Source organism: Staurois parvus, unplaced genomic scaffold (assembly GCF_062004578.1).
Source record: "Staurois parvus isolate SC_StPar_1 unplaced genomic scaffold, SC_StPar_1.0 ptg000017l, whole genome shotgun sequence".
NCBI classification, from domain to species: domain Eukaryota; kingdom Metazoa; phylum Chordata; class Amphibia; order Anura; family Ranidae; genus Staurois; species Staurois parvus.
Window position 1 is genome coordinate 4,622,109 of NW_028317813.1, and position 17,139 is coordinate 4,639,247.

Below are 17,139 nucleotides of genomic sequence, written 5' to 3' on the forward strand. Positions count from 1 at the left end.
GTGGATCTATATTGCCGAGTATTCCCTGCTCCGAGTATTGCTCCTTGAATATACGGATACTACCTTCAGAGTTATTGCATCCTTCTGCAGATTATTGCTCCCAGAGCAGAAAGCGCTTATGCTGATTTATAATTTGGTCAGCATATTGCTCTGGTGAGTTTATTCAATTTATTTGGTGGTGGATTGGCACATGGTGAAATTTGTTGGACACGATTTAAGTTTGTTTTTTTTCTTCTTCATCACAACGCAATAGTTGGACTTTTTGTTTATTTTTCACATTATACAATATTATTTTTGTCACCAGTTATATTTGGATTACATTGTGGCAAAGCGCAACCTGTTTAGTTTACCATTATATGCACCTTTTTTAAGGTTAGGTTTGCAGCTGTGTTTTTTTTTTTTGTTTTTTTTTTTTATGATTTGTTTTTTTCACTTTTTGTTATTTATCATTTTGTGGCGCTATCCAAAAAATATTTTTTGATTTACATGGAATCTACCAGAGCTGTTTTTTATTTACCTCCATTTGTGAGACCTCTTGCCCTCTGTGCACTTTAAGGGTGCCTACTTGCATGTCCCTATCTTTCCGGGGCATCAACAGTACCTGTATTTTGCTGTTGTCCTTCCCTTTGGCCTGTCCAATGCACCTCAGGTCTTCACCATGGTGGTGCTTATCTGCAGTTCTTGCACTGCTTTGCTCTCAGGGCATAGTGGCCTATCGGGAGGGCCTTCTTCTGAGGGTCAACTCAGGCTCCATCAGCCTAAGTGTATCTTAAAGCTCCTGAAATCAGTGATGCAACTGTCTCATCACTTGGAATAGCAGAGCCTGATCTTCCATATTATTCTATTCCCCTGGGCAAATTCCAGCACTCCCATGTTCAGACTCTACACTCCAGGAACCAGGCAACCCTCTGGTTTTTAATGAGGGTTTTGGCACTGATGGTGTTCTCATTCAAGGTGGTCACATGTGTCCAGTTTTATTCCAGACCATTACAACTCAAAACTCTGGTAGTGTAGGACAAGTGGGTGCAGTCTCTTGATCATCCCATACTCCTGAGACCAGATTTGCCCGACTGTTGGCCCTCCCAGTTCATCCAGGCCTTCTGCCCTAAGGTCCGGTTTACCGCTCTGCTTCACGGTTACTGGCACTAGCAATCTGGCTGTTAAAGCACAGGGGCTTTTCAGTTTATCCTTCCCAATACGCTGTCATTTCTCTACCAACCTATAATAAAATAGATCCCTACTGACCAGGGTGGACTTTATTTAAATCAAACCGATTTAAATCACTAGTCAGTAAGGCTTGATTTAAATCCTAGCTTTCTACATAAAGACTAATTCTTGCTGGTATAACTTTAATATGCAAGTAGATGAAGATTTTTAGAATAACAACTTTTCATATTAGTTTTTTTTATCCCCAATTTAATAGGTTAATCATTCATATTTGGACAACTTTTCTGTTGTACTTAGGAAGGAGAAAAATAATCATTACCTTAATAATAACAATTTAAATAGATTTATTCAACTGAAACAATAACATTCCAGCATATGGTATTTGCTTAAACAAACATCCATGTTTGGTAACTAATTTGGCGAAACAAAATATATATATTTTAAGAAACTTATACTGTCAGCCCCTTCCTCCTCGCACTTAGTTTCACTTTCTTCTTGTGCAGATCTATTCCACTCCAAACAATCAGAAAAATATTGCTTCTATTCACTGAACGTCTTGAAACTTAGCACTGAAGGGGCTGATTCTGTATTCATAGGTTTGTAGAAGTTAGGATTAAGGTCTTTTTCTTAACTCTGTTCATGTTATAACATTTTTGCCGTGAAGAGGAGGCATGTGATCTCCGCTGAGTCAAATTCAGTTTTGAGAACTGCAAAAGTAAACCAAGCATCTGTGATAATATCTTGTAGGCAGAGAAACTGCCCAATAATCTTACAAAATCCTCTGGAAGAGCATGACATTGTGAATGGATTCATGGAATTTATTTACCAAAAAAATTAAACATATACAGCCTTAGTCTACATAATTAAAAAACTAATCTTTATTTCATGATGGAATAACCTTTGAATGGTAATATATTTTCCTCAAAAAGCATTTTATTTAAAAAAATCCGATTTTAAATAACAAAAATCCAATTTAAATAAAAAAAATCCGATTTCAATAAAAAAAAAATGTTTTTAAATTTTTTTTTTTAAATCATTGATTTTTATCCACCCTGCTACTGACCATAGAAAGGAAACTTATTGGTAAGTGATCTCTGGCCACTGTAGATGCTCCAGCATATACTGTACTTTGAAGTGTACCTAAAGGCAAACCATTTTCAAGTTTTGGAGTGGAGAGGACACCAGTCAGTTTTTATCTGTGAATGCAGCTTTTTAGGTTAAGCAGTTGTGCAGCATTTTCTTTACAATGTGATTAAATCACCTGAATGTGTATGGAACAGTGCTGTGCTCATATCATTGAGATTTTATCCATTTATTATCGCACAAAATTCATAAATTGCACAAACCGTGTACTCACATTGTAAACAAATATAAACCGCTCTCATAGATTGTAATGCATAACAGAGGAATACATGCTGCCCTGGAGAAGTACAAAGTAACCATTATGCAGTGCTGCAAGCCTTCCAGTCACCATCCAGCCTGATACCACTACACACTGCTTATTTTACTTTTCATTTTATGTCAGTTTTTATTGCTGTTTGTGCCCCTTTTTACTGAGATTCACCCTCTTTAGGATTTTTCTTTACTTTCAACTGTAATGATAAACAGGACAAATTTTGTGTTGACACCAGGTCAGTAAGATGGGATTTCTTCCAATGGGGACACTATTTCACTTTGGAGGGATTTCCTCTCATTTCCTGTTTTTGCTGTGAAACCGGAAATTAAGGGAACTGTCCCCAATGGGACAGAAATGGCAACATTGCAGGGCTTAACACTCTCTTTAATCTGTCTTTAACAAGCGCACTTCCAATCGGGTTGATGGTATCCTTTCCTTTAGGGATTTTATTGACCGGTCTCAGTGTGAATGAATTGAAGAGCCTCGTCCTCTGTTGGTAGTGATTTGTGATACTATGGATCAAATCCCATGAGGACCTCTCCAGCAGAAGGACAAACCAGCGCGTTGTGTAGTCGTTGTTGTGTTGTTTTTTTTTTTTTTTTGTTTTTAAATATCTGGGGCCTTGTGCTTTAGCTGCGATGGTCTCTTAAACGCATTTAAGTTTGTCTTGCATGGGGGTGATGTCAGTTCATCTGCCTGGGAAATGCCTAAGGAACATCTGATTCCCCTGTGAGGAACCTCTTTGGACCTGCTCTAGACAGTGTAATTACCAGTTCTACTGTGTTTGGACTGTGCATCTGTCTCAGATCTGTAAATGTGGAGGAGGAACCTCAACCTTAACCTCTTCACGCCGGCCGCACGCAAATGTCCCGGCGTCTGGGCCTTGACGCCGAGTGGCCGCACATTTGCATGCAATTAAGAAAAACATATGTAATGAGCGTGCGTGCCCTGCGTGCTCCCAGCACACATGTCCGGTACTCACAGGTCCTGATCTCCTCTTTCGATCAGGACCTTTCTCGATCATGTGACCGCTGTGACGGCGAATCACAGCGGCCACATGACCTTAAAACCCCGCCTCCCAGCTTCTGAAACCCTTAAAGGGCTGGGAGGCGGCGGCGTCAAGGGGTTAAAGCACAACTAGAGTCTATAAACAAAAAAAATTGACATGCAATGTGTCTTCAGCAATAAAATAAACCTACCTGCCTGCATAGTGTTATCTTCTGATTTCCAAATACCTGTGTCCGCCGGCGACTTATCATAGAGAATGGGGCCGGTAGTTGTACCTAGCTTCTCACAGCCACAGCAGGAATTAGAAGATAAGCGTGGGCAGGCAGGTAAATTCATTTTATGGCAGAAGAGACCGTGCACATTTCTTTTGCAACAAAGATCATGCCTGCTCCCAGTTTAGACTTTACAGATTTTACAGTAAGTACCAAAACGTTATTTTATAGAGCATATTGCTATGCTTTATAATGTGCAGCTGCACCACTGCGATTTAAATCGGCCACCAAGCATTTTAAACTTTACCTGACTACCTAAAGGATTACTGGGCTGCCCTCCTTATAGAAGTGTTGCTTGGTTTTATGTTGCTTCAATATCTCCTGGAGCAAGCATGCAGCAAGTGAAATTAAAACTCCTGATGTAAGGGGTTTTGTTGTGGTGTTTTTTTTGTTTTTTTTTTTGTTTTTTTTTTAAGTTCAGTGGCTCAATGCATAGAAGCCAAAGTACCTGCCAGACAATTCATTTTTTTTTTTTTAAGTAGATTAGTAAAAGACAATGCAGTTTTGAAACAAATATATTTAACTTGAAAGCCCTTCAAAACAACTTCATTTATGTTTTTATCTTTTCACAGGGAGACAGAAACGGGATCTTCAAGGCTGCTCCATAATTAAACACTTTGAAAACAAGTTTGCGGTGGAAACATCAATTTGCCAATAAACAGAAATGATATGGATACCTTGTCAGCCATTTATCAACAGTATAGCCCTGCCCTTTTGTCGTGTGTAGTTATTACTTTAAGGGAAGGTTTTGTTATTAGTGGCCAGACTTTTGCACAGTATATTCACTTTCATCTCATTTGATTTTCATCAATATTTTGTTTTATTTTTCCTTTTCCTTACTTTCACTACTAAGTGTGGTACTTTATATTTAAATATATGGAAATTGTCATTTAAATAAGAGATGCTAGAAAAATTTTCATTCCTGCTGATTTAGTGTAAGACTTTTTAAAACTTTTTACATAGAAATGTCACTGCATTTACTATATATACTGCACTGTTACTCCATAACAACGCTTAAAGAAGCTAAACAAACTATATGCATTCATTTGCATAAAGCCTGTTAATAATGCATGTTCATTCACCTAAAATAGCCCCCCCCCCACCCCTCCTCCCATATACTTATACATATTTTCTGAACAGCTCAGGACTAAAAGTCATTGTTAGTAATATGGATAAAGAATATAAAAACAAAGAAATATGATAGGCTTTAGTAATTGGTGGCACGTCCACTGCTGATCCACATCTCACAGCTGGAAATGCTTTCTGTAGTTTGAATTTGAAAGTCAAGTCTTTCAGCTCTGTTATTCTCTTAAATAGAAGTGCTACCTAAGAGCAGACATGACAAGGTGCTGGTTTCTACTTTTATTAGCTAAAGAAGACTCCTTTGTGTGCTCCTAGGGGAGAACAAGTGGTGCTTGGCCCAAACTTCAGGGGAGTAGAGACCTTTAATAACCAAGTGAAACAAAGATCAGAGGGACACACAGTAAAGGCTGACTATTACACTAGTAGCACCTAGTCATGTGTGCTCTTAGACAGGATTTTTGCTTAGGAAGGTTTAAAATTACTGGCAGGTTCACTTTAACAGGATGCCTCCTGTTTTTTAGGTTTATTTTGACCAATTTGATTAGTTGAGGCCTTATGTATCAAAGCATTTGAAAGAACTACCGCTAAAACCCGCAGCATGTACTTTCACGGGAGGATAGAAGGGTGTGCTTGGTTGCTGTGAAAACAGTTCTTCACAAACAATACAGAAGTACCCGAAGTTATCAAAATACTCAACACGTTTTTTTTTTTTTTTTTTTTGCATTCTAGGGGAAAAAATGGGAGGCAGATTTGTGGCATTTAACAACAGTTTGACTTTCATGCACTTTGATTATTGAGGCCCATTGTGGCTGGCAGGACTGCGAGGGAAAACATACAAAGGTGAACTGCATTTTGGCAATCCTACAAGGGCTGTTCAAAGCTTGATGAAGTCACCTATGCAGAATAGCCACTAAAACATATGAAATGAGTTTTAAACAAGGCACTTATCAAGTGAGAGAATTTACCAGGTAATGTCTGTTCTCTCATTTATGTAAATTAGAATATGGAAATTGAGATCAGCTGTGATTTGTTTTTATGTAACAGTGACCGCTGAATTCTCTTAAATTGACTAAGGCAGCTTAAACCTTCTGCGAGCTGACTGTATTGTATGGCTGGACGAATACTGCTCAGTACAGCCTGGCAGAATGTATCTTTTTACATATAGTTCTTTTTAAACCCTGTGTTGTGCAGAGCACATCTGAGGGAACACATAGAACAACCTGCTTGTTGTACAGAACGGAGGTTATGAGGAATCAAAGAACTGGAATCACTTCATCAGAATCTCATATCGCTTTTAAAGGCAACGAGATATGGATCCATGAAGCTTAAATGTAACAGTTTTTGCTGAAAATGCCATTGTATGTAAATATTTAGGACAATATAGGCATACAAATACTTATGGGAGCATTTGTGTACATACATATAGACATACATGCTTTATGGAAAATATTATGGTCTTAGCATTTGCATAAAATCTTTTGAAGATGTGTCTGTGTTTGGTAAGTAACCTGACCTCCAGCTCTATTCCATTGGAAAGCCTTTGCAGGTGTGCATTTCCAACTAATAAGAAAATGCAATTATTTTTTTTCTGTGTTATGGTTTTGTTTTTAAGCTTTTCTTAAATCTGTTTTTAACTGGTTGATGGTTTGCTATGCCCTCTTAATTTTAAAAACAGGAGTCAATAAAAGCATTAGATGGTAACATGTGTTACTAATTTGTATATAATCGTACTTGTAAAGGAATAAAACTTATACCACCTGTTTAACTGCTAGTCTTTGTGCTTTTATTCATTTTTAATTGTGTGACTTTTGTATTTAATAAAAATAAACCTGTAGAGGGGCTGTTGGTGTCTGAAAATATTAGTTGACTGGCTGTTAGGGTTCATTCATCAGGGGTTACCAGGGGATGTTAAAGCAGATGGTTGAGCGGTGGTTTTACTGCCCCTAATTGCCCATCTAAACAAGGACATGCAGCTGCAAAAATGAAACTACTTGTCGGCAGTATGCAACTCTCTCCCTCCTAGAGCAGGGGTATCAAACTGGCGGCCCTCCAGCTGTTGCCAAACTACAAGAACCATGAGGCATTGTAAGGTTGACAGTTACAAGCATGACTCCCAAAGGCAGAAGCATGATGGGACTTGTAGTTTCAAAACAGCTGGAGGGCTGCCAGTTTGACACCCCTGCCCTAGAGCTTTCCTCTCTGCTGCCCCCTGGAGAAGCCCTCTCTTCTGACTCTTAACTTCACAGCAGTGGAGCTGACCTTTTAAAATTTGTTTCAGGCACTGGATCCTGCACTTCCCCTGACACAGCTGCCTGACATCAGTCAGCACCTGGGTTATTGCAGCCTATCTTCAACAAAGTACTGGATAGGTTTGTGGCCAGGTCCAGTGGATGCTCTGGTGAATCCTTGGTTCATGTTCAGACTGGTGTATTAACTCCCTCTACTGCTCTACAAGATAGAACTGGTTGCAGTGATGCTCTTCACTTCATGTTGGTACAGAGACATGCACAGATTCCTGACTGACAAACTGTTGCCTTTTCCAAAAAGGTTAGAGCTCCTGTCTCGGTGACCTCTGTTCCACCCTGCTCAGTCATTGACCTTATCCTTGAGGATCTGGGTTTTAACAGCCATAAAGACAGAGGCATTGCTTACTTTTATTCCCACCTTGCTCATGGTGAGAAAATCTGCTTCTTGTGGGATCTACCATCACACCTAAAGAGTCCATTTTTGTTGCGTGATCCCTAGTAATATTCTTTTCCTTGCATCCTGACCTTCCACCAATCTGTGGCTCTTGGTACTTTAAAGAGACAGATTTCTGTATTTACAAGTATGGTTTGGCCATTGGCACACTATGCCTCTGGAGATACACTATGCCATATGCCTTGCAACTAGATATTCATTGTAACTTGCTTAGTCCGTCCAGATTTATTATTGCTGAGCAGGAGCAGTGTTATCCTGGGTGAATGTTTTTTATGATTTTTTTTTTTTTTCTCCTTTTCAACCAGTGGGCTGAGCAAAAAGATAATCAGATTCCTCCATCTATACAGTCAATGTGGATGGAGGAATCCTTCCTGCTGTGGTATTATATTTTGACAACAGGAAGCCTTCCCTGCCATAGGATTACAATGGTCACTATTGCTAGTTATAGCTGATGGCACTGATCTTTTGGGAAAAACTTGATAGGCTGGTTATACACAAGATTGATTGATAGGGCCTAGTTGAATTTCAAACCATTATCTGCTAGGACAGCACTTTACAGAGGGGCCTTGATGATTAAGTGCCGCTTTCATATAGATTTGCAAATGTTTTTCAAGGCACTGCAGATAAAAAAAAAAAAAAAAAAAAATCTCGAGTTTGGAACATCTCACAGAGCTCTGTTCAATCCATCGTCTGGCACAACCGCAAACCTACCAAGACATGGCTGTCCACCTAAACAGAGAGGCTGGGCAAGGACAGCATTGATCAGAGAAGCAGCCAGGAGTCCCATGGTAACTCTGGATGAGCTGCAGAGATCCACAGTTCAGGTGGGAGAATTAGTCCACAGAACAATTATTAGTTGTGCATTCCACAAATCTGGCCTTTATGGAAGAGTGGCAATAAGAAAGTCATTGCTGAAAGAAAGCCATGAGAAGTCCCATTTGCAGTTTGTGAGAAGCTTTGTGGAGGTCATGGCACACGTGGAAGAAGGTGGTCAGATGAGATAAAAAATTTTACTTTTTGGCCTAAGAGCAAAATGCTATCTGTGGCGAAAAGCTAACACTGCACATCACCCTGAACACACCATCCCCACTCTGAAACTTGGTGGCAGCATCCTGTTATGGGGATGCTTTTCTTCAGCAGGGACAGGGAAGCTGGTCAGAGTTGATGGGAAGAGGGATGGAGCAAAATACAGGGCAATCTTAGAAGAAAGACCAACAAAGAAATTGTGAAAAGAGATTCACAAGAAAGCGGCTACATTATGGACAGAATGCAATACTTGGAAAAATTTCCAAAAATGATGCTTTATTAAACATTAATGATAGACAATAGGGCAATCACCCTGGTTTACCATCACCTCAGTATGAGACAATATGCACAGACCTAAAACAGTTTAAAACCACACCAACACCGGTCTGGATATATATGTGCTGTAGAGACAATGACAAACCTTGTCTAAAGCATTTGCAGCACCGCACATTGGTTACACTCCCTGTAGGAAGGTATTTAAAAAAAATTGTACCATAGGTATATATAATATAATTGTCACATGCTATGCATAATAGCTAATGCAGTTGCCATGTGGAGAGAAACATAACCCTTAGCCTATTCAAGGAAATATGGGTAAACAATTTGCATAAAGGGGGGATATACCCTAATAATATGAATATAAATTCATGCAGTACAACCCTATTGAGGCACATGTGATTGGGGCCCATCTACCCTTGGTAGATGCAAATAGTTGCAGAAATTCTTATAAATGGAGGAATCCCTGTTGATGTCCTTGATGGGATAATAGATGTAGATAGCAGAGCCCTGCTTTATATGGTTTCTTCACCACAACGTGTGGACTATAAACCACTTTGATATACGTGATGGAATGAGGCTCAATGGCTCTTCTGTTTGTTGCAATATATGCTGTATGCCTTGCATCTAGGTAATGCATCATAATGTCCCCATCCTGAATTAAGACAAATAATATAATTACAGTCAATCTGGGTACTCCCACTCTGATGTATATAATCGGTAACAAGAAGCCTTCTTCGTTATTCTTGGAACAGTCCACTCACCACCTGTGCCATGGGTAGTAAATAATGGAAATGTCCTTCACATGTACTGCCGTATTGATCCAGGGAACAACCGCTTACATCAGCCGACATCTCGCAGGTTCCATTCTCTCCATGGTGCCTGTACAGACTTGCATGACTCATGGCATGTGAAGATGGCTGCCTCCTTGGTCCTGACGAAGCTGAGTGAGATACGCCCATTGGCGAAACGCGTTGACGTCATACATCAGATACATCACTTCCGATCATGCGCATTGGCGTTATGCACGCCGACCTACAAGGAGGCGGCCATCTTCCCATGCCATGAGTCATGCAAGGCTGTACAGGCGCCATGGAGAGAACAGAACCCGCGAGATGTCGGCTGATGTAAGCGGTTGTTCCCTGGATTAATACAGCAGTACATATGAAGGACATTTCCATTATTTACTACCCATGGCACAGGTGGTGAGTGGACTGTTCCAAGAATAACGAAGAAGGCTTCTTGTTACCTATTATATACATCAGAGCGGGAGTACCCAGATTGACTGTCCTTATATTATTTGTCTTATTTCAGGATGGGGACATTATGATGCATTACCTAGATGCAAGGCATACAGCATATATTGCAACAAACGGAAGACCCATTGGGCCTCATTCCATTACGTATATCAAAGTGGTTTATAGTCCACACGTTGTGGTGAAGAAACCATATAAAGCAGGGCTCTGCTATCTACATCTATTATCCCATCAAGGACATCAACAGGGACTCCTCCATTTATAAGAATTTCTGCAACTATCTGCATCTACCAAGGGTAGATGGGCCCCAATCACATGTGCCTCAATAGGGTTGTACTGCATGAATTTATATTCATATTATTGGGGTATATCCCCCCTTTATGCAAATTTTTTTACCCATATTGCCTTGTATAGGCTAAGGGTTATGTTTCTCTCCACATGGCAACTGTATTAGCTATTATGCATAGCATGTGACAATTATATATATCTATGGTACAATTTTTTGAAATGCCTCCTACAGGGAGTGTAACCAATGTGCGGTGTCGCAAATGCTTTAGACAAGGTTTGTCATTGTCTCTGCAGCACATATATATCCAGACCGGTGTTGGTGTGGTTTTAAATGGTTTTAGGTCTGTGTGTATTTGTCTCACACTGAGGTGATGGTAAACCAGAGTGATTGCCCTATTGCCTATCATTAATGTTTAATAAAGCATAATTTTTTGGAAATGTTTCCGAGTATCGCATTCTGTCCATAATGTAGCCGCTTTCTTGTGAATCTCTTTTCACAATTTCTTTGTTGGTCTGCATATTTTTTGGCTACTGGATGGAAGCCATATCTTGGGTGGTACAGCAATATATATTTGAACCTCTAAACTCTATTCTTCATTATTTGCGATCTTAGAAGAAAACCTGTTAAGAGTCTGCAAAAGACTTCAGACTGGGGAGGAGGTTCACCTTCCAGCAGGACAATGACCCTAAACATACAGCCAGAGCTACAATTGAATGATTCAGATCAAAACATATTCATGTGTTAGAATGGCCCAGTCGAAGTCCAGATCTAAATCCAATTGAGAATCTGTGGCAAGACTCGAATTGCTGTTCACAGACGTTCTCCATCCAATCTGACAGAGCTTGAGCTATTTTGCAAACAATGGGCAAAAATGTCCCTCTCTAGATGTGCAAAGCTGGTAGAGACATCCCCAAAAAGACTTGCAGCTGTGATTGCAGCGAAAGGTGGTTCTACAAAGTATTGACCCGGGGGCCTGAATACAAATGCACTCTACACTTTTCAGATATTTATTTATATAAACAAATTTGAAAACCATTTATCATTTTCCTTCCACTTCACAATTATGCGCCACTTTGTGTTGGTCTATCACATAAAATACATTTGTTTTTGGTTGTAACAAAAAATGTGGAAAATTTCAAGGGTTATGAATACTTTTTCAAGGGACAGCAAGTGTTATTTTTGTGTGGTGTTTTTTTGTTTTTTTTTCTCTGCAGGCTGAGAATTTATTTGAAATGTGGTTGCTGTGTGCCTGGTGGAGGAAGAAGAAAAAGGCTTTGTTAGCCACTTCAATACCTCTTCCATGTGCTGTGGCTATATAATACAACTACTCTAGATGGTGTGGCTTTTTCCTGTAAAATTTGATGCCCTAGTCCAGATCTGGGAAGAAATACCTCAAGACAAAATCTGTCATCTCATTAGGAGCATGCCCCAAGATTGTCAGGCATACATACAAGCACGTGGGGGCCATACAAACTACGGAGTACCATTTTCAGTTGCTGCAATGAAATTTCAGCAAAATGGACTAGCCTGCTGCACTATTTTTTCACTTTGATTTTCGGGGTGTCTTTGAATTCAGTCCTCTGTAGGTTGATCATTTCCATCAAACGATGGGACATCCTTATATTCCTAACACATTACCCAGTCCATATCTGTATAGATATCCGGCATGATATTTTTCCCCATTGAGATTTGATGTGTTTTCAAAATGTTCCGTATCCCACTTGCCCTTTGGAAGATTTACCCCCCCCCCACCTTCATGACCAGGACATTTTTTGCTGTTCGCCACTGTGCTATTTCAACTGGTAATTGCGCGGTCGTGCAATGCAGTACCCAAACTAAATTAGGTCTTTTTTTTCACACCGAAAATTTTGAAAAAAAAAATTTTTTTCGTTTGGTTATAAAAAATAAACTCAGTTAGTCATAAATTTAGACCAAAATGTATTCTGCTACATGTCTTTGGTAAAACAAATCCCAATACATGAATATTAATTGGTTTTTGTGAAAGTTATAGCGTCTACAAACTATGATAAAAATATATATGACCCCTTTTTGGAAAGTAGACACCCCAAGGATTTTGCAGGCATGTTGAATCCATGGAACATTTTATTTTTTGCAACAAGTGTTTTGAAAATGACACATTTTTATTTATATATATATATAAAGTTGTCAATAAAATTATAAATTGCTCATGCATGCCATGGGTATATGTGGAATTACACTCCAACATACATTCTGCTACTTCTACCAACATGTGAGAGACTTTTTGGCAGCCTAGCTATATACAGACCCCCAAAATCCAATGACCACCTCCAGTATATTTCCTCATATAACTTCCCCACTACCCATCACAATTTTGGAGGCTCTAAAATGCCAGGATAAAACAAACACCCCCCCCCCCAAAAAAAATGACCCTTTTTTGGAAAGTAGACACCCCAAGGAATTTGATAAGAGGCATGGTGAGTATTTTACAGATATTTTTGTCACGGTTTTGAAAAAGAAAAAAAAATTTTTGTTTTCTTTCTTCGTTTTCCAAAAACATTTGGCAATAAATGAGATCGGAGTGTCTACTTTCCAAAAAGGGGTCATTTGGACGGGTTGCTTCTACTATCCTGGCATTTTAGGGGCAACAGTAGCTTATGCCACACATCATCCACTCTTGAAGACCAAGCCTTTTCTGACACTTTTTTTCACATGAAAAAATCTTTTTGTGCTAGAAAATTACATTGAACCCCCCAAACATATTTTTTTTTAAAGCAGAGGCCCTAGAGAATAAAATGGTGGGTGTTGACATTTTTTAGTCACAGTATTTGCGATTTTTCAAACACAATCTTTTGGGAAAAATACACTTTTTAGAATTTTAATACTCAAAACCACAATATATTGCCCAATTGATTGATAAAATATAAAAGATGATGTTACGCCGAGTAGATACTAAACATGACATGCTTTAAAATTGCGCATGCCGGTGCAATGGTGACAAAGTACTTATATTTTAATATTGATAGGTGATGCTTTAAAAGCCTTTACAGGTCACCAATTTATATTTACACAGGAGGTCTAGTGCTAGAATTACTGCCCTCAATCTGATATTTGTGGCGATACCTCACATGTATGGTGCAACCATGTTTACATACCGTCACGGGGTCAATGCTTGTGCACACAGGTGCAGGGAGGGGGCGAGGGTGCTATTTTTTTTTTTAGCTACTTTGTTTTCTTTAATTATTTTTACACTGTCCCATTCATTTTTTTTTATCACTTTTATTGCTATCACAGGAAATGTAACTATCCCATGTGACTGCAATAGGCATTGACAGGTATTATTTTTTTTTTTTTTAGAAATGTGGGGTCTATTAGACTCTAGATATCTCTCTCCCCTTACATCATTTGATCTCACCAAGATCGGTGTGATCAGATGCTTTCCTAATTTACAAATGGCGCTGTTTATATCCTCCGAAACTGAAGTAATGAAATGCTCGTAGCTTCCGGTCTCTTAGAACATAGAGATGATTGGAGCCATTCTGGTCTCTGATCAGCTCTATGGCCAGCCAGCGGAACTGCCAGCTGCATTCACGGATTCCTCTGTGGGATAGGAGAACCCAAAAAAACTGGAAGGTGGCGGGGGGGGGGAATGCCCCTTCCCGCTGCTTGTAAAAATGATTCAGCAGCTAATTGGCCACTAGGATTGCTTTTACATGAAATTCGACCGGCAACTGAAAAAAAAAATTGCTGATCCATGTTGAGCATATATGTAACAGCAGAGAACACTGGCATATGATGAATTGGGTCTGTGGACCAATATGACCGCAATTCAATCTTTTTTGTAATGCCCATGTTGAGGGTTTAGGTCCAAAAAAGTTTTAAATTCAGAAACCGTGATAGGTTTCCATGCAAATTGTCTGATAAGAGCTGAATTTGGGTGGGCGGCCACGTATTCTTGTGCGTATAAATTGCTTTGGCCCACAATCAATTGGTACAAATTTTCTGTGAAAAACAGTGAAGGGGCTAAACGCTATTGCTGAAAGCGAACGGGGCTGATCCTGCTAACACTGTTGTGGACACTATATTAAGGAGGCACTAGTATAGTTCTGTTCATGATCATTATATTAATCCATACAAACACTATACTACTAATGGGGTCTGATTAGCGACCTATAGTTTGAGTGCGATAGTGTGAGGGCAATCTAACGCTAGCTGACCCTGGCTGGGAGGGGTGCTAACTGACCCTGATGCTATCTGATGTCACGAGTGGCAGGAATACAGTGATCAGTGAAAAATTCTATATACTGACACTGTACTAATGGCACTGGCTGGGTGACGGGATGATCAAAGGGTTAATAGGGGTGATCATAGGGTTAAATGTGCTAATCTAACGTGTACGTGTAAAATGTAGTGCTTTTACTCAGTGCCGTGTTCTCTCTTCTCTCCCTGGACAAACGGGTGGGGCAGCGGGGGGGTGCAGGCGTTTTCACACCCTGAAATAGTGCCATAAGATTACGTTGCTTTGCCCAGAGCCAATGCTTGCCTGCAAAATGCAGGTAAGTGGTCGGTGTAAGGAAATATGTCTTATTAACTGGCATCCATTTTGTATAATGCCTCCATTTTAGATGTGTGAACAGTTAGTTTCGATTTTGAGTTTCACTTGTTACTCCGCTCTCGTTTCCTGAGTCTAGTTTCTATTCTAAGTAAATGGAATTACCTTATATGGTAATCATCAGCCTTTTGTAGTTTCTATTTTAAGAGATTAATATTTCATTGGTCATTCTGGTTTTGTATAATACTGCTTGCACGCATTAAACTTTCAGAGATTTAGCTTGCACACTTTGGTTTCTTGAGCTTTATTTCTCTTGGATCCAGAAGCTCAAAAATAATTGAAGACAGTTGGGCTACGGACAGGAATTGATCCTTTCAATTTGGTGTCAGAAGTGGGATTAATAATTAATAATTGACAGAATTTTAGGATATGACATGGGTTTGACTGGACAAAGGTGCCTACAATACATGATCTATGTCATAACATTAAAACTCTAACATAAGTCCATATCCAATCAAAAAATAAGAGGAAATAAAAAAGAAACTTACACCAAAAAATAAAAATTGTGAAAAGTTCAATTTGTTTCAGTGATGTGATATCTCTTTAAGATAGGATGATCCACCATCAATGTGATCCTTACTGATGCTTTAACACCCAATGGTTTAAATATCGAATTAGATATTAACTACTTTATTAGTGATTATTGATTTGATTATTAATTAAATGTGTTCATTATTTTTTTATTAGTTATGATTTATATATATATGTATTATTTAATTTAATTTCCAATTTAATGTGATCAAATTTTATTTATTTTTCTTTTTTCATTTTTATGTATTTAATTAATTGTTTGTTGTTTTTGATCTGTAATATTGAACTGTTTTGTTCGTTACTATTTAAATCTGATGCAATGTATTTGACATGTATAGAGAGAATTTATAATGCCCATAAAGTCAATTGTCGATTGATCTAGTTTATCTATGCCATCCTGAATATATCCACAAGATGGCAGTCAGGAGTTGAATTATCTAACCATTAGTTTAAGGAGTGGCCTTATATAAGGCCGCCCGTTCTCACGTATGGCCACACCCTTAGAGGAAGTCAGAATGACCAATTGCGCCCGTGTGTGACCATCAGCACGCATGCTGAGACCACGCGGTGAGAGCACGTGATTGCTGTTGCAAGATAATACAGTTACCAGTGTGTGGTGAGACTGTTACTAGCCGCAGTGAGCGGCGGCCATTTTATTGGATGGTTTACCTACCATGTGCATTACCTTTTTACTCAATGTGAGGGTTTTTCTTAAGGGATTTTTTTATGGCAATAAATGTGTTTTACAGTATCACATTATGTGGCTGTTTTATTTTGCCCATATATGGAATTGATATCATCCACTCTGGATGAGGAGATCAGAGCATGAGATATTAATAAGCAACTGATTGGAGGTTCTTTTGGACTGCTGGCTGATTATCCAATTCGAGGTTTCACAATCATTCACCGTTAAGGAGATTGATCTTCTACTGATTTTCCAATGGTGGTTATTCACCAGTTTCCGGAGAGTGTTGAATTCAATGGAGTGTTAATCACTGCAAAATCATATTGCTGGTGGATCATCCTATCTTAAAGAGATATCACATCACTGAAACAAATTGAACTTTTCACAATTTTTATTTTTTGGTGGAAGTTTCTTTTTTACTTCCTCTTATTTTTTGATTGGATATGGACTTATGTTAGAGTTTTTTATGTTATGACATAGCGCCATTTATGTGTTTTTTTTCTATTTTTTATAGTCACTGCATGCTGATTTATTTGTTAACGGCAGCTTTGTTACTGTTTATTTGCATTTCACCATTTTTTTAGCACGGTGATATAGGCTGTTTTCAGCCTATATACAGTATATTTATAATACATGATCTATTTGATCCTGGAACCCCGGCAGCCACTCATGTATGGCTGAAGGGAATATGTGAAAAGATTTAGAAAAGTTTGAAAGGAAGAAGCTGGGATGGATATGGCTAGTGCAGAAATGGGCACTATATACAGGTGAAACTCGAAAAATTAGAATATCGTGCAAAAGTTCATTTATTTCAGTAATGCAACTTAAAAGGTGAAACTAATATATGAGATAGACTCAT

The 17,139-nt window shown here is 38.9% G+C and overlaps 1 protein-coding gene across 1 annotated transcript in view; it reads left to right on the forward strand.

Annotated features, from left to right (window-relative positions):
• The window catches only part of ITM2B (integral membrane protein 2B), a 53,832-nt gene extending 47,141 nt beyond the window's left edge, over positions 1–6,691 (forward strand). The window contains exon 6 of the mRNA XM_089679097.1: positions 4,416–6,691. Coding sequence (XP_089535223.1) covers positions 4,416–4,501 — 86 coding nt within the window. The 3' untranslated portion in view covers positions 4,502–6,691. The remainder of the gene's footprint in view (positions 1–4,415) is intronic.
• Positions 6,692–17,139: the final 10,448 nt, after the last annotated feature.